The sequence below is a fragment of the Eretmochelys imbricata genome, chromosome 9 (genome assembly GCF_965152235.1).
Source record: "Eretmochelys imbricata isolate rEreImb1 chromosome 9, rEreImb1.hap1, whole genome shotgun sequence".
Classification (NCBI taxonomy): domain Eukaryota; kingdom Metazoa; phylum Chordata; order Testudines; family Cheloniidae; genus Eretmochelys; species Eretmochelys imbricata.
Window position 1 is genome coordinate 65,022,442 of NC_135580.1, and position 18,028 is coordinate 65,040,469.

Consider the following 18,028-nt stretch of genomic DNA (forward strand, 5'->3'; position numbering starts at 1 on the left):
CTCTGGCACTGTCCTGGAGGGTGCAGTGTTCCTGGGGAAGGATTGGCTCCCTTGTGCTCAGCCCCTCCCCACTTCACTAAAGGAGCAAAGCCGGGGGGGGGGCTGGGGGGAGGAGTTGGAAGTGTAGTGATCAGAGAAAACATGGGGAGGTGAGGCTCCCTTGGGAGGCCAGTTCACTCTGTCAGAAACAAGAGCTTACTCAACCTGTTCAGCTTCATTCTTTCTCTTCATGGTCACTTGGGTGCAAGAGGACATTGCACAGGGAGAAGCAAAGTGGAGCTGATCTCTTTGCACGTAGTTCCTGGGCTAATATTTCTTGCATCTGCAAACAGCCTCCACTGTCCTGGGTCCTTCCCCTAGACTGAGTGTGGACACTCCATCTTCAAGTGGTGACCCTTCCCTGCTCTAACCTCTGGGTTGTAGAGGCTCGCAAAATGAGTGTACTGGAGTGGCTGCTTTCAGGTGGCACCTACAGGAACAAAAGTCCCTTCCGGAGTGGCTGCACTAAAGAGAGAGCTTGTCGAACTTCTCAGAAGAAATGTCTCAACATTAATCTGTCTGGATGCATGACTGAGAACTTAAAAGTTAGTCTGAGAAAAGACCTGTCCAGTCCCTCTAAGTATTGAGTCCAAAATGGATACTCCTGAATGCAGAACTAAAAGGGAAGATGCTTGTCCCTCTGCAGACCTGCCTTACGATGCCTAAGCATTCATTTGGCTGGCAATTTAGAAAAGCCAATTCTAAAACAGAATCTTAGCAACTTCCATTCTTCTCTCAGCCCGATTGGTGCTCCAACTACCTTAGAAGCTGCTCACTGCTGATTTTCTTCTTCAGGCCTAGAACTCCAGATACCCATCTAAACAGATCCCATTTGTGAGGAAAAGTGCTACAGTGGAGTTAAAAGGGGAGAGAATAAATGAGGGCATCACCAAAGCCTACTGACGGTGGAATAGTTGAGGATATTGTCTCTTCCAGATGTTCGCCCAGTCCTAGTGAGCCCTTCTTCCACAGAACGTTATGCCACAGAAAATGTGGAAGTGGCCAATACAGATGTAATTCTAGAGAGGTCTCAAATCTGCATCCTGCTTCTTAGCTAAAATCCCTGCAGCTGATAAAGATTCCGTGGAATGTGTCAGGAGCATGGAGCTCCAGGAATGTGGAGAGCTAGGAATAGAAAGCTATTTCTACGGCTAAGAGTCTGAGGAAGATATTCTGGGTAGGGCTTGATAATGGTGACAGAGTAGGAAGTGAATTGGCATAGATAAGCATGTTCACTGGGTGCTGGCAGAGAGACTGTCATTACTTTGCTTGCTCCTGGATGGTCTTTCTAAGTGACAAGAAGAAAAGGAGTACTTGTGGCACCTTAGAGACTAACCAATTTATTTGAGCATGAGCTTTCGTAGCTCACGAAAGCTCATGCTCAAATAAATTGGTTAGTCTCTAAGGTGCCACAAGTACTCCTTTTCTTTTTGCGAATACAGACTAACACGGCTGTTACTCTGAAACCTTTCTAAGTGACAATTACTGTGGTATCCAGACAAGACTTGTAACCAGCTTACAGCAAGTCATGAAGTAAGAAATGCATCTCGCTCCTTGACATGGGGCTGAGGAACTGTTTCAGACAGGATCTGAATAAAGTACTGGAAGTGATTTCAATCAGCCTACTAATATTCCCCATTGCTTTTGTTCTTATTGCTACTCTTTTTTCCATTTCTTTGGAATCCACATTCTACCTTCTTGCATGTTTGTAGAACAAGGCCATTTAAAGGAACATGGGCAGTTTAAAATTCATATGTTACCTTTCTTAACAACCTAAATAAAGGACATCTTGGGTTACTAAAAATCTAATGTTAACGGTTTTACATGTCATTCTGATTGAACAATGATCTGCTGATTAGTTTCATTTTCCAGTTCTTACATGGATTAGCACAGTACTGTAAACCAGAGGGTGATGCTTTTTCAACATTTCAGGTGGTATTTCTAGTCATCTCAGAATCTTGTGAAAATACTTTTTTTTATGAAGAAACAAAGCATTGGGGCCAAATCCCTTGGCCTTTTTGTCTTTAACACTTCACCCATCACAATGGGAATGGTGTGCCTTTTTAAAAAACACAAAATCTTGTTTAAATAGACTGATAATGGGACTAAGGAACCAGCAAAGATGAGTTGCTTAGTAGAAGTGGCTCTTTAACTAAAGGTCGAACAAAACCTGGAACCTAAGTAGCCTAAAGAGGCGGTTTACAAGATGAGATTATTTATGCGGAGTTGATCTTTGGTGCAGGTTTTTTCTCTATATAAACAAGTTTTAGAAGTTTGACACACTGGGTACAGTAAATTCCAATAGTGCAACTTATTTTTGCTTAGTGTCTTCAGTTTGAAAATAGCACAGGGGTTAATATATTGCTCTGTCTTGATCTGTGCTCTTTTGAGTTCATTCATAGGCAAATCCTAAGGCCCGGGTTGGCTTTCTTTTGTATTTTAAAAAAAAAAACCCCGAACACATTTGAGCTAGAACTCAATGAGACTCTCGACCTCCTTCTGGGTGTCCTGGCCTCCTGCTCCTAGGGAATCCCTGATTCCCACTGTTCTGGGAAGTAACAGCACATCTGTAGCCATAACAATGGAGTGTGATGTCATCTGGGAGATAGGATGGTCATTCAGGGGCAGCATCACGGGAGTGTGAACTTCCTGCTGGCGGTAGGGGAAAATGCATCCCTGGAGAAAGCCGCGGTCCAGACTAGGAAATGAACCTGCAAGGCTCTGGGTGAACAAGGCTGGGGCAGTGCTGCTCTTGATAGCAGCGTATGTTTGCTGTTCTGTGCTTCAGAGCCCCGAGGAGCCTGTTCCTGAGATGGGGAGGGACACTTGGCACTCTTTTTGTGGTGTGCCTGACCCCAATAGGCTGAGCTGGGACAGGAAGTGACTTAGATATGGGCCAAGCTCTATAGAAATACTACAAGCAGCTGCTCATGGCAGCTTACTGATGAGCCTAATCTTTTTGCTCTCCTCTCTCTTCTGGGCTCTGAGGGGAGCCTTGTAGGCCAGATCCTATACCCTGTGCTTCCAAGGTTCTTGCAGTAGCCCTGCTTCCTTGGGGTTGGGGAGGTCTGCAGCTCAGAAGGCCATTGCTGTGCTTGGACACTTGGGCCTGTGTCAGCAGGGGAGGCACAGTGCTGTAACTCGGAACTCCAATCCATCCTTTTGTTCTCTTCACCATCACCTCTTTCCAGGCTGGGTCTGTCTGCAAGTGCTGGATGCAGGCAGGAAACTCCGAGCGTGTTGGTGGAATGACTCAGCCACTGGATGTTCCCATGGAGGCTCATTAAGGCCACGTGCAGGCCAGGGAGCCAAGAGCTTCCAAACATTGAACTCTCTCTAAACAGGGTGTGTAATGAGGGCAGCAGAGGCAGCGTGCTCTTAAGCCGGGCGCAGGGATGAAGCTGATCATGCTTTAGTGACTAATGCAGGGACTCCCCACAGCCTTTCTGTGAGGTGGGACCAACAAAGTACAGTGAGGCACAGAGCAGATACAGGGGCAATTGATGGCCACCTGGAGGATCAATGAGTTATTGCTTCATGCAAATGCACAGGGGCTTAGAAAAACCCAGGAGCGTTGCACTTGACTGTACTAACTTGCTAACTTGCCTCCGGCTCTGAGGAATCCAGCTGCTTTCAGGAAAAAGCAGGCAATTCCTGGGATAAACCATGTCGGAGGCTGTGGACCTGTCTTTCCTGTCAGAGGCGGAGAGGGATATGATCCTGCAAGTCCTGCAGCGAGATGAAGAGCTCCGCAAGGCTGAGGAGAGAAGGGTCAGGTGAGAGCCTTGGTGGGGGAGAGATTTTTTTCCTTCAAAGTCTTCCACTGCAATCTGCTTCCTTGATGGCCGGTAGGGTTTTGCCTGTAAATGGCAGGGTGGGGATGGACATGGGTCTTGTAGTTAGCTGCCTTGCTGGAATTGTGCTCTGTTCCTCCCTGATGGGGAGGTAAATGGTGGTGGCTGCCCAGGCATCACTGCTCTGTCCTGACTTGCTCTAAGAGGCAGCATCAACTCAGGGCTTGGTGTGGGTTTTCACTGCTCATGGGTTTTGCATCTGAATAGGCGACTGAAGAATGAGCTGCTGGAGATCCGGCGCAAAGGGGCCAAGCGTGGCAGCCAGCGCTACAGCGAGAGGACGTGTGCCCGGTGCCAGCAGAGCTTGGGCCGGGTGAGCCCCAAGGCCAACACCTGCCGTGGCTGCAACCACCTGGTGTGTCGGGACTGCCGCTCCTACAGCATCAACAGCACCTGGCGCTGCAAAGTCTGCACCAAGGAAGCGTGAGTGTTTCCCTGAGGAGAGTTCAGGCTGAGTGTGTGTCTCTGCACAGACCATGGCTGCCTTCCTCATCCTCCCTGTCACCAGGCTTGCAATCTGGATGCCATCCTGCTCTGCTCTTCTCTTCTCTGCTCCCACACACAGTAAGGCTCTTGCAAAGACCTCACAGCTTCCTCTGGCATCTCTAAAACCCATCCGTCCTTCTCCATTGCTGCTGGTGGTTGTCCTGGTTATCTCCTGCTGCAGCTGTTCCACTCTCCACTTACCTTGGAGTCCAGCCTTTCTTCTTTCCTCCCAGTCTGTTCCAAGCACTTCTGCTATGAGTCTTCACCTCCAACACCCCTCGTCCCATTCTCTCTGTGCACCAAGCTGGCAGTATGCAAGCTTTCGGTGGTGAAAAAACAGACCCCTCTCTCCTCTCCTGCCTTACATGTGTCCCTTGTCCCTCTCCCACTTGTAGCTTCGCAGGGTCTCTCCTACTACTGGTCACACCGGGAGAGCTTCCTGCTGCCTGTGCACCAGGCATCCTATGTCTGTTCCTTGCTGACAGTGTATGCAGGCCTTCTTGAGACTGCATGCCCAGGGCTAGCCTGTCAGCTCTTTAGGGCTGGGATCTTGTCTTTCTATGCATCTGCATCCTAAAATTGCCATGCTCATCTACATTGCTCCAACAGTGTTTCCTCCTGCAGGGTGGTAGAGTAAAGGAAGCAGAGAGCACTGACCTTACACAGGGTGAGAATGGCCTCTCACTGCCTCTTTCCCCTGCAGAGAGTTGAAGAAGACAACCGGTGACTGGTTCTATGACCAAAGAGTCAATCGCTTTGCAAACAAGCTGGGAATCGACATAGTGAGAATGTCCCTTCGGCGCAAACCTCAAGGTAGGACCAGCCAAGCTCTGGGTGGGAGGGGCCCTATCCCAGAAAACCACCTCTGGGATGCAGCCTAGTTGGCAGCCTCCATGCGGAGAGGCCATGGACACAGGGCCCAATTCATCCCTAGGGGGGCCTCCAGGTCAGATGGAGGCACTTGTTTTCTTGCTCATGGAGATGCCAGAGTTAGCACTTGGATGGGGAAATAAGATGCCTGAGGTCTCTGCAGGCTGCCCCTGCTGGGCTGCTCTCCTGCCATCTTGGTTGCCTTAGCATTATTTTTTATTTTCTTCCAGCCAACAAAAGGGAAACAGTGGGGCAAACCCTTCTCCAGCAGGCACAGCCGAACGATCCAAAAGACTCACCCGTGGCAAAGCAGAAGAGTCTCCAGGAGCGACAGAAGGAGCCTAGGTGAGCCTTAAGTCCATTCTGCAGGTGTCCTCTGTTGGAGCCTCCGCAGAGAGAGGGAACTAGATCCCACCTTCCCTGCATTCTCCTCAGATCTCTCAGGGAAGCAATGACCTGAAATCCATGTGCACTGGGCAGAGCAATGGGCTTTGAGAAGATATGCTCTCTTATGGGAAGAGGGCTGGTAGTTGCGGAGAGCATAGACCAGTGTTTCTCAAATGCGGCCATGACAGCCTCCAAACCATGGGTGGAGATTGGGGTGGGGGCAAAGCAGTGACCCCTCCCTGCAGTGCCCAGCTGTTGCTCCTGAATAGGTGGCACCAGGGGCAGATGCGCTGCCTTGGTGTATGCGCTGGTGCCACCAGCAGGGATCAGCGCCCTGCACCGCGTAACTTCCTTGGGGGCTCTGGGCAGCACATCTGGAGACGCATGAGGTCAGTGCGCATGGTGCTGGAGGTGGCTGCGGCGTTTGGTCCCTGGGGCACTCCCTTAGGCAGCTCCTCCGCTCCTGCCAGGCTGGGGCATGAGGAGCCTGGAACACTTCAGGCAGCTGGTGAGTTCCCGACCCACCTTCCCCGGGGTGGGCTCTCACTGAACGGCTGTAGAAGGCAGGGACAGAGAAACAGGTTTGTCAGAGTGGCCACCAGCAAGAATTGGTGGCTGTACTCTGAGGACCTCAAAAAAATTGTTGAGAACCCCTGGCACAGACTGAGTCTTGCTGTTGGATACTACAGCAGATGACTGTGGCTCTCTAGGCCTTGGCAAATAAATTGGGGAAGATCCCTTCCTCACTTAAAACTTGATGACTTGAGTTGCCCTCCTTGCCCTGGGGCAGAGGACCAGGACTGTCTGTAGCTTCCAATTTTTCTCACACAGACTTGGTCAGATACTATGCCTGATGGGCATATTAGAAAATCACTTCAAGATGTGATGTAAGAATGGCCAAGAGCCATGAACTGCAGAAGGCCTAAACCGGTGCTGTCGCTGCTGCCCCGTTCCTTCAGCCAGAAGGCCCCCAGCATGATCTCCTCCCCTTGTTGGTGGGATGCTTTGGTGCTTGTCACTGGCACTTGATCAGCTGGCTGTGCTTGTGTCCCATGGGCTTTGTGTGATATTCTGTCTCTTGTATCATTTCATACGGTCAACAATGTCCTCCTGCGGTGGGAATGATACCATCCCTTGGCAACAGGGTGCTGAGCCGGAATCTCTTGTCCCAAAAGAGGAACCATGGGAGATGGGTGTTAACCCAACCCATTATGCTTTCTGGCACCAAAATGACTGATATCTGGCACCAGAGTGGCTCATCTGGGTGATGGCATGAAAATGTAAATTACGGTGGCTGTCTGGTAATGCCACTCTGGCTTATGGAGACCAAGTACAGCTAAAATAGATCAGGCCATTTTAAAGCTCCCTCAGCTTGTTGATGCTCCTTTCCAGGCCCCTTCCTGATGCTGTTAGATAAGGAGGATTTGCCGTTGTGTAATCCAACCCTCCAGTGGAGTTTTCCAGAGAGCTTCAATAGGTTTCCCAGCCAATCCAGCTCTCCCATGATCAATGTGGAGGTGTTCTGATGCAGGTCTAATCTGATCAAACTCTTCTTTTATTGACCTACAAATCCACCATGTGGCTCTGCTTATCTTAAACCCATCTCCTGCCCTTGTAAATAAAACACCTGCGTTCAGGGGCTGGTATCTTCCTCTAGGCCCTGTGCGGCAAAAATCAAAGTGCTGCCCGTTGCCCCAAAGGCCCATATTGCCATACAGCAGAGTGGCTGACACCCTGGTTCTCCCGGTCTGTCAGGAGGGGTTGGGCCTCCTGCACTGCAGTCTGGAACTGCCCTTCCTACCATAGGGACAGATCTATTTCTTTTCCCAGAATGCCTCCTGAAGCCTTGGACCCCCGAGATGGGAAGAGTGATACCGAGTCCATGGAGAACATGAGTCTGGATGGGTACAGACCCAACGCCACTGGCACAGGTGTCAGCTCCAGGTTAGGGACTGATTCCTGTGCCCCAAAACAGTCAACAGGAGCGGTCAGATACTTGGCTCTTCCCGCTTCCTGTGTTGCTGTCTTCTCCCTGCCTCTCCCTCTCCCCCTGCCTTAAGTAAACGGTTCAAAAGGCAGGTGGGAGGGTCCTTTAAAGATTTGGCGTAGGAGGAAAAGGGCACGCTTTAGGGATGCTTCCGAAGGTGAGCTGGGACCCCGTCTCCACTTCCCAGGAATGCTTAACTGAGACACCGATGGGGAGATGGCGCCCTAACCTGCTCCAGATGCTGCTCCCCTCTCCTTCCAACGGCTACAGCTGTCTCCCAAGCCCTGGCCCCTTTTGAGCCCATGGCTGCTCCGATCCATGTGCTGAACAGGCTGGTGCCCAGCTGCCTGTACAGTCCTGATACACACAGGAGGCCTGGAGCCATGAGAAGAACTGGGAGCAGTGCTGATGCAGCCTAAACAGTAGGTAACTCCGAGCTGGCTGTGATGCAGAGGACAGGCAGAGTAGCAACTGCATAAGAATGCAGTATTTGGGGGAAAAGGTTTTTTTTACTGTCTTTAAATCTTACACTGGGTAGGCAGGATTCCCGCCTGTCTTCCCCTGCTCATTCCTTTAGCGCATCGTGCTGGTAGACTGTGACACTCTAATCTCACTCAAAAGGCTGTTTCGGTGCTTGTTGAGAGAGTCAAGATATTGGCTGTCAGATAAGCTAACTCAGGGAGACTGCCTAGCAACCACCTGCCCGGCCCCCCCAATCAAAGAGCTCTCATACTGGAGGGATACAGAGCAAGTCTGACTTTTTCCTCTACTGTCTGCAGGAGAAATTCCCTGGATAAAACTGTCACTTTTCAAGAGGGGAAGCGAAGGCATGGTCCCGTGGGCTCCAATGTATCAACCCTCCCCATCCCCACCCACTCCGGAGACACTACTCCCTCCAGCTCAGAAAGTGTATGTGTCCGCTACCACCGCTGCAGTGATCGGGTTCTCCTGCCGTGTGGGCTCTGGGGTTGGGGGTTACACAGTCTAGTTCCCCCTCTCTGAACGGTCTGCTTTCCCTTCAAAGGAAGCGCGTGTGGGGAGCCACGGTGCAGTGTCCGCAGATGAGAATGAAACCATATTCAAGAAGAATCCCCGGAGGACCCTGAGGCCTGCAGGTGAGTCGCCCTCTGGGGACCCTGGCAGCTGTGCTCTGGGAAACAAAGCGCAGGGCTGAGTCTGGATACCTTGGTTCTGTTCCTGCCTCTGCTGCTGACCTGTTGGGCAACCTTGGGCAAGTCACTTCACCCCACCTCAGTTCCTCCACCCTCGAAAGGGGAATAGCGATGCTTACCCACTTCCGTAACACACCTTGACCAGTGGATGAGTGAGAGCTAGATACACCCGTAACAGCTTGCTAGCACTGCAGTAACGGCTGGGATTGGAGGCATCTCACCTTCCTGTCTCTGACACAGACTACACAAAGTCAGTGATTGATCTGCGCCCGGAGGAGCTAGGAAGTGAAAGCGGCTCCATGGGAGACAGAAGCAAGTCGGTTCCAGGTCTCAACACTGAAGTGGTGAGAGCCTATTGAGCTGCATTGAATCAACTTGTTTGCTTAACATAGGGACGCTTCTCCTTCACCCCGCCTTTCTCTGAGGCCCATGGGATCGAAGGGGAGTTGCTCCCCACCCAGCCTCCTTCCATTTCAGTTCAGCTGCAGGCTACCATGCTGTTAGCTAAACTCCCAAGGAAGCGCAGACCCCATTGCACATTTTGCGGGTCTCCAGCGATAGCCTCTCATCTTGTCTGAATGAGCTCTCCGTGGCTCTGGGGGAGGAACTTAGTCAGGTCACTGCTCTCCTCTGTGCTGGCCTGCCTGCTCAGGGCATCTTCCCCCAGTCCAAGGCGAGTACACCTGAAGGGAGCGGGTGTTGGGCAAGGAGCCTTCGGGTATGTCTTCACAGAAAATCACCCCCCGCAGCAGCAAATCTCAGAGCCTTGGTTAACTGACTTGGGCTTGCACTGTGGGGCTACAGATGGCCATGTAGATGTTGGGGGTTGGTCCAGAGCCTGGGTGCTCAGACCCTCCTCACTTGCTGGGTTTCACCAGACTGAGCCCAAATGTCTACATGGCTATCTTTAGCCCTGCAATGGGAGCCTGAGTCAATTGACCCAGGCTCTGGGACTCACTGCTGTGTAGGTGTACCAGAAGTGGCTGGGGCTGCTTCCCTGGCAGGGTTGCTGCCAGAGCGTCTAGCTGCCTTGGTTTTCTGGCCTGTATGGATGGCCATATCCCTCGTTGCAGGATGAGGAGGAGGAAGACATTGACAACCTGGTGGAGATCCATCGCCGGAGGACAGCCAGAAGCAGCATGTACAGCGGGACCTCTTCTGTGAGTCATAGAATATCAGGGTTGGAAGAGACCTCAGGAGGTCATCTTGTCCAACCCCCTGCTCAAAGCAGGACCAACACCAACTAATTCATCCCAGCCAGGGCTTTGTCAAGCCGGGCCTTAAAAACCTTTAAGGATGGAGATTCCACCACCTCCCTAGGTAACCCATCCCAGTGCTTCACTACCCTCCTAGTGAAATAGTGTTTCCTAATATCCAACCTAGACCTCCCGCACTGCAACTTGAGACTATTGCTCCTTGTTCTGTCATCTGCCACCACTGAGAACAGCCGAGCTCCACCCTCTTTGGAACCCCCCTTCAGGTAGTTGAAGGCTGCTATCAGATCCCCCCTCTGGCTCTGCTGCTACTCACACCACCACCACCCCCGCCCTTGGGCCTGCAGGAAGAAATGCTTGAGTGAGGATTGGGGTTAGGAAGCAGGAAGGCAGCACAGGGTTAGCAGAGCTAGATACTGTGCCGAGCTCTGTCTTGGACTTGCAGCTTGAGCTTCTCTCTCTGATAGATCTCGTAAGGGGGTGTGAGGCTTTTGGGTCCTTGGGTGAAAGGTGCTGAGTACTTACCACGGCAAACTGGTTCGGAAAAGGGGACTCCAGTCCAATGGTCAGGAGGGAAGATATGGGGGGAGGAAGTGGAGATATGCTAGTTTTCTGTGCACAATTGGGGCATAAATCTTACCAGGACCGTGTGTTTCAGAGCACACTGGGGAGCATGGTCAGCATTTACAGCGAGGCTGGTGACTTCGGCAGCGTCTTTGTCACGGGAGAGATCGCCTTCTCTCTGAGCTACGAGCACAAGACTCAGACCCTGTTCATCCACGTGAAGGAGTGTCGCCAGCTGGCCTATGCCGACGAGGCCAAGAAGCGCTCCAACCCGTGAGTGCTGAGCAAGTTGTCTCTGGCATGGGATATTGGCATGGGGCTGGGCGAATGGGGTGCTGCCTGCCACGGGTGCTGACCTTACTGAGGGGGGGCTGGACTTGTCCTGCGCTAGGTGCTGGCATACTGATTAGGAAAGCTCCTGTGCTAGGAGTCTGAGATAGGCAGCTACCATCCAGGAACGGAGGTGTGGTGGGGGACGGGGCAGAGAGCAGGAGTCTGTGCTAGGTCTGGGGAGACGCTTGTGAAATGAGTGACACTGCCTGCTTGCCTCCTCCAGATATGTGAAGACCTACCTCCTGCCTGATAAATCTCGGCAAGGCAAACGCAAGACAACCATCAAACGCAACAGTGTCAACCCGCTGTACAATGAGCTGCTCAAGGTGACCCGTGAGGCAGGGGTTATTGGCCATCTCCAACCCACCCCAGAGAGAGCTCCATCACAAGCTCAGTTGGGGAGGCAGATGCTTGACCCAAATCATAAGACCTAGGGCAGGGAGGCTTCACCACCAGATGCCCCCTTCCTTCATCCTTATGCTTCACTGGTGGAGTGAAAACAGCCCCTTCCTCCTTGCACCTTGGCTGGGGCTGCCGGGAGGGAGAAGGACGCTGATCTCCCCTGTAGACCAGAGTCAGAGCTCTGAAAATCCTGCAGGCGGGTGCAGTGCCTCCCGGAGGCTCCAAGCACTGGGACAGGGGCCAGGATAACTGACAGCGTCTCTGTGCAGGGCTGTCTTGCTGATGTCACTGCATTTTTTTTTTGCAGCCCTGTTGCCATGGTGACTGGGCCAGGCATAGCTAAAGCCCTGAACTGTGTCTCGGGATGCCATGACCTCCCTGCAGACCCATCGCTCTCCTGCTCTGCTTGCTTCGCCTAGCATCCTGCTGCCATCGCCGGAGGGTGGGCGTTGCCCTGTTCAGAGCGCAGCGTTGCTTTCTGTGGCCCCTCCTGGCCACAGCGATGTCAACAGAAGGCAGTACAGTCACTCGAGCAGGGAGCCAGCTAAATCCAAGCCGTATGGCTCCAGCAGGGGGAATGCTGCCGGATGCATGCTTCGCTTACTGGCTTCCGCTGCAGAGTTCATGCTGCGGCCATATGAGTAAATGCCGGGGGCAGCCCCCCTCCCCTGTTGTAAAAGCAGGGAGCACAAAGGACGGAGGGTGGCAATTAAAGCTTTGGAATCCAGAATGCTCCAGTGGTTTCTGAACCCTCCTGTTTCAGTAACCTTCATCCCCAAATCTGTGAGCAATTCCACTGTGCCTGCCTGAGGCCAGGCCTGTGCTCAGAGACAGACTGAGCAGAGCTCTTTGCTCTCCAGCTTCCAGAGCTCTACCCTGAAGGTGCTTCCCACTTCCCCAGGAGGCCAGGGCTGCCCAGTGCAGAGAGTCCCTAGAATGGGGGTGTGCAGGCCCAGCTCCTCCGTGGGTCTTAGATTGGTCACACAGCAATTGTACATACCTGAAGCTGCCTGGGCAAAGCAGGTAGTGAGATGTCCAGCCCACTTGCATGTGTGCACGTACCTTAGTCCTACATATTGGAGACTTACTGAAAACTTGAGCCTCGGTATAAAAATCCTCTAAGCTCCTATGGCTGCTTCCCAGAATCTGCCCTCCCTTTTCTATGGGCAGCTTTTGGAGTCCCTGCTGTGGACCCAGAGTACATGCCTCCTCTGTGTGGCTAGACTCCTGGAGTGCAGCTGGGCAGCCATTGTCTGGTACCTTCCTCACAGTGAGTGAAACCCTGAAGAGAAAAGGAGTATGTGACAATAGTTAAACACACCAGTTAGGCTCTCAGGAGAAGGTGGGAAGACTTCAGTCTTCCTAGGAGTGCCGAGGGGCATCACCTTCTCACAGTGAAAGCTTCAGATATGGTCCTAGCTGCTCTGGGAAGCCACCACTGACTTATCTGGCTCTGTGGTCCTGTCTCTTCACAGTACGAGATCAGCAAGTCCCTCCTGCTCACAAGAACCTTGCAGTTCTCAGTCTGGCACCACGATCGCTTTGGCCGAAACACCTTCTTGGGGGAGGTGGAGATCCAGATGGATTCCTGGAATTTTGAGAGCCAGCTGGAAGAGCGTGTCCCCCTGCATGGCAAGGTATGGTCCCTGTAGCTCTTGCATCTGACTTACCCTAGGAATCTACCACAGCTCCTCCCAGTAAGGAAAGTGGCTCTGGAGCAGATGTGAAGTTCCCCCGACCAGTGCCTTTTATTGTGGGAGATGCTCTCTTTCCTCTAACATAATGACACAGATCCTTCACTGGGGGTGGTGTCCAGCTTGCATAGATGTACATGTGCTAGTTCCACTCGAGAGAGCGCTCGAAAAAAAGCAGTGTAGCTGGAGTGACACAGACAGCCGTATGAGCTAGCCGTCCGACTACGTACTCAGGGGATCTTAGCACCCTGGGCCATCAGTCTGTATACAGACGTGAACGTTAGCAGGCAGTCTGCTTCCTATGAGGGTGATGGACACCCTGGTTATTTTATAAAGTGAGACACTTGCCACATAAACCTTCAGAGATCTGGACTTATTGAACAAGTCAGTCAGTGTGTCCATAGTCATATAAAATCCTTCTGACTGAGTCTGGCTTTTTGGGTCTGCGTAGTACACCTGTCTTATGTGACAACAGGGGAGTCCACGAACGTTCATAAGGTGGTGTGGATTTCTGCCACTGCAGGGTGCCAACACTCTGGCGTCCTCTCTCCTGCTGGGAAGCTCTGAGACTGATGTTTTCTCCCATGGACCTCTGAGGACCCAATCCAAATCCTGTTGCAGGCCAGTGAGTGCCGTTAGTAAGGCACTGTGCAACAGCTGTCGTCATGGCAAACTCATGATTGCACAAGCAGCAGAGGTGGCTGAGCTTCCAGCTGTCTGGGATTCTGCACGAGTCCGATTCTCCTTGATCTCTGGGATCTTTGGGAGAGCCCCACCCTGAGAATGTTTGTCTGAGTGGCAACACCTTCAGTAAGGCCTTGTCTACACACCAGCTTGCACTGGTTATCATTATAAGGAACCTATCTATAGTTAAACAAAAGAAGTGTCTCTGTGGGGTTTGCACGGGCTAGATGTCTGTCTTTATGATCAATCTGGTAAAAATCATATTGAGTCCACACACATCTGCGCTGGTTTAACTAAACTGGTTTTTAAAAGAACAAACTCTTTGAACTGTGGCACATTCATGTATAGACAAGACTGCAGTGGTAATAATTTAAGATTTACTAGGTAAGTGTGGCCTTAAAAATCTGATACCCAATTTCAGGCTGATGCTGACTCTGAGGGCTCCCAGCAGTACAGAGGAGAGTTGGTGGTTTCCATGAAGTACATCCCATCTTCCAAACACCCAGGGGCGGGTAATGGGAAAAAGGGTGAGTGTCTGAGCTGCTGCAGAACCTCAGCTCATAAGGTAATATGTGAAAACTGACCCAGATGCTAACCCACACTGGCGCCCAGTATGTAATCCCAGTCTCCAAACATCCAGAGCTCATCCGGGAACAGGAACTGCTTGTCATGTTTTCGGGAGGAAGCTAATCCATTAATGGACCAAGCAGCTGTAATATTTTAACCTTCGGCTCTGAAATGTGGCTCTGATCCATGGTTATTTCAACAGTGCTACTAGCTGCTCTTCTATGCAGATTCAGCTTGAATGGGAATGGAGTAAAGCTATTGCAATAAAGCTTTGAGGCAAGCTAGAGGAGTGTTCCTGGAACTCTTCCAAGCAGAGAGCTGCATAGGCAATCTGCATCCAGTTTGCTTCTGGAGCAGATCAGCTGCCCTTGTCTTATGTTGTGGGACAGTTCTCTCAAGATCCAGGACCCAGCATGGATCGGGCCAGGCAATTCAGAACACAGCATGCTGGGACCTGTACCTCTAAAGATGAGGATGTCTGTGGGCCAGCCTCTCTGAGATTCAGTGAGCCAGCAGTTCTTCTTATTTGTATTACCTTGGTGCCTAGAAGCCCCAGTTGTGGACCAGGCCTGCATTGTGCTAGGTGCTGTGCAAATGCACAACACAAACCCTCCCTGCCCCAAGGAGTTGACAATGTAAGTATAAGACAAGGGACAATAGATGGATACAGATAGCTGGAGTACAAGGAGTCCACATAATAGCCAGTCGTCCTTGCACACTAGTAGCCTAAACGGTGTCAGGTTTTCTGTAGGCATCACAGCAAAGGAAAGTTTTAAGATAGGTTTTGAAGGAGGACAATGAAGTAGCTTTACAGATGTTTAGAGAGCACCTCCCAAGCAGGAGGGGCAGCATGGGAGAATGCACTTAAGGGCTTGTCTGCAGATTTAACAAGTGGGCGATGGAAGCTGGCAGCATGGGCCAGCTGCAGGTGAGGACTGATGGCTCGATAGCGAATGAAAGCTTGATGGTGAAGCCTTGCAAGCGAAGACAAGTGGCTTATGTTTGATGCCAGTGGAGGGATGCAAAGAGGGGTCGCATCCCATGATTGGAGAAAAGCTGTGGCTGAAAATGTGTATGATTCAGACTTTCTCTTCCAGGCAAACGGGAGGAAGGAGGCGAACTCCAGGTCTGGATCAAAGAGGCCAAGAACCTCATAGCTGCCAAATCTGGAGGGACCTCTGACAGCTTTGTCAAGGGGTGAGTGTGTTGGAATATGCCAGTTTCAGGGGAGATGGATGGCACCTACAGAACAGCCCTCCCCACTACAATGGCCCTGGATAATGCTTTGCAGTGGAGTGACCCAGGGGCCTGGGAATGAATGGGCCTCTGTCCCCAACCCTCTCCCAGCTGCCTGTTGTTGAGATGGGCGTTGGGGGTGGTGTGTTTATGCTGATGAGCTTGTGCTCCTGTTGTGGTGAAAGATCTTAAATGCTGATGGGAAGGGTCTGGAGCAGCTCAGCCCTACGTGCTTCAGAAGTGCTGAGCATCCACAACTCAGCTGAAATCTGGTTTGTCACCAAGAGAAGCACAGCATGGTCCACAAGCTTCCTCCCAGTGCCTGGACACAGAGGGGTCCTCTAGAAGAGGCAGCGGCGAGTTCCAGCTCATGGGCTTGGATGGAAGTCACAAGCCAATATAACCACACAGACCCCTCAAGGGGGAGGGAGCAGCTATTAATGGGGATTCTCCATATGTAGTAAAGAGGAGAGGATGGAAGTTGATGAAATGCAGGCAGGAACTGAAGAGAAACAGTCCCATTCAATTACATCACGTGCAGGCAGACAACTAAAAACTGACAAATTCTATAAGTGCTAGAAGTCTCAGTGCTAAGATGGGTGAACTGGTGCGTGCCTGGTATTTAAATGAAGCTATTGATATAATATCACAATCTTGGTGGAATGATGACAATCACTGGGACTCTAATACCAGGGTACAAAATATATAAAAATGACAGAATGTTGTGCTGGTGGGGGAGTGGCACAATGTGCAAAAGAAAGTGTAGAGTCAAATACAGCAGAATCCTGTTGATCTGATCTAATTGGGACTGAGGCCAGATTGGATGATCGAAAATTTGGATAATGCAGAGAATAGGAAAGTGCAAGGCTGCTGCACCATCTAGCAGTCACAGAACAGATCGCCTGCTTTTGGATCTGTGTGTTGGTGGTTCATTTAAGACAGAGGCAGATAATGGAGCGTTGAATAAATGGGGTTCTGCTGCATAGTAAAATTCTTAAGTGAGTCAAACTGTGTATCATAGAATGTCTAGCGATAGAAATTCCATGCTTGAATAAGAATATAATAGTAGGAATATACTACCGACCCCTTGACCAGAATGTGAAATGCTTAGGGAGATTAGAGATTAAAAATAAATAGCTTAATAATAATGGGGGATTTCAGCTATCCCCCTATTGATTGGGAACATGTCACCTGAGGAGGGGATGCAGTGATAAAGTGTCTAGCCACCATTAATGACTGCTTCTTGGAGCAGCTAGTTCTGGAAGTCACAAGGGGAGAGGCAGTTCTTGATTTAGTCCTCAGTGGAGCCCAGGATCTGGTCCAAGAGGTGAATATAGTGGAACAATATAAATTTAACATCCGTGTGTGTGGTGGGGGGAAATACCATAAAGCCCATCACATTAGCATTTAATTTAAGAAAGGGGAACTACACAGAAATGAGGAAGCTCGTTAAACAGCAATTAAAAGCAACAGTCAAAAGAGTGAAATACCTGCATGGAAACTTTTAAAAACACCAAAATAGAGGCTCTAATTAAATGTATACCGCAAACTAAAAAGAATAGTAAAAGTACGAAAAAAAGAAGCTGACAGAGGCAAAGGCATCCTTTAAAAATTGGAAGCCCAATCCTACTGAGGAAAATAAGTGTAAAAGTATAATTAGTCAGGCCACTAAAGAATTTGAAGAGTCTCAAAAAATAAGTTCATGAGAAGCAGGAAGCCTGCCACACAATCAGTGGGGCCACTGGACACTCAAGGAAGACAAGGTCATTGCGGGGAAGCAAAATGAATTCTTTCCATTGATCTTCACTGTAGAGGACATGAGGGATATTCCCACACCTGACCATTCTTTTTAGGTGACAAATCTGAGGAACAGTCCCACATCAAGGGTTTAATAGAAGAGATTTTGGAACAAATTGATATGTTAAACAGCAATAAGTCACCACGACCAGATGGTATTCACCCAAGAGTTCTGAAGGAACTCAAATATGAAATTGCAGAACTACTAAAAGTGTGGTATGTAACCAATCACTTAAATCAGTTCTGCACTAGGTGACTGGAGTATAGCTTATGTGACACCAGTTTTTAAAAAAGGCTCCAGAGTTGATTAGGGTTGCTGGAACAATTTTTATAGTGGGGGAGGGGGGAGGTGGCTGATGGAAACCAGGTAGAGGGTGCAGCAGCACCCCTAGCTCCAGCACCACTGGAAGTCATCCTAGCAATTACAGACCGGTAAGCCGCACTTCAGTATCTGGCAAATCGGTTGAAAACATAGTAAAGAACAGACTTATTAGATACATAAATGAACACGATTTGTTGGGAAAGAGTCAACGCTGTAAAATCTATTAGCAATAGATTTGTGCCACTCTATTAGCATTCTTTGAGGGGGGTCAACAAGCATCTGTACAAGGGTGATCGAGTGGACTCAGTGTACTTGGACTTTCAGAAAGCCTTTGACAAGGTCCCTCACCAAAGGCTCTTAAGCAAAGTAAGCTATCATGGGATAAGAGGGAAGGTCCTCTCATGGACTAATAACCGGTTA

At 50.4% G+C, this 18,028-nt stretch overlaps 1 protein-coding gene across 4 annotated transcripts in view; it reads left to right on the forward strand.

Annotated features, from left to right (window-relative positions):
* The window catches only part of SYTL4 (synaptotagmin like 4), a 35,438-nt gene that overhangs the window by 14,188 nt on the left and 3,222 nt on the right, over window positions 1–18,028 (forward strand). For 2 of the 4 annotated variants that reach the window (XM_077826776.1, XM_077826774.1), the window contains 14 exons: window positions 3,659–3,815; window positions 4,101–4,316; window positions 5,083–5,192; window positions 5,480–5,594; window positions 7,467–7,580; window positions 8,403–8,532; window positions 8,648–8,738; window positions 9,036–9,139; window positions 9,869–9,955; window positions 10,668–10,846; window positions 11,130–11,232; window positions 12,784–12,945; window positions 14,108–14,213; window positions 15,351–15,450. In XM_077826776.1, the coding sequence (XP_077682902.1) occupies window positions 3,706–3,815; window positions 4,101–4,316; window positions 5,083–5,192; window positions 5,480–5,594; window positions 7,467–7,580; window positions 8,403–8,532; window positions 8,648–8,738; window positions 9,036–9,139; window positions 9,869–9,955; window positions 10,668–10,846; window positions 11,130–11,232; window positions 12,784–12,945; window positions 14,108–14,213; window positions 15,351–15,450 (1,727 nt within the window). In that variant the 5' untranslated portion in view covers window positions 3,659–3,705. Of the gene's footprint in view, window positions 1–1,535; window positions 3,816–4,100; window positions 4,317–5,082; window positions 5,193–5,479; window positions 5,595–7,466; window positions 7,581–8,402; window positions 8,533–8,647; window positions 8,739–9,035; window positions 9,140–9,868; window positions 9,956–10,667; window positions 10,847–11,129; window positions 11,233–12,783; window positions 12,946–14,107; window positions 14,214–15,350; window positions 15,451–18,028 lie in introns of those variants that run through there. The other 2 variants (XM_077826777.1, XM_077826773.1) reach the window with 2 other exon arrangements.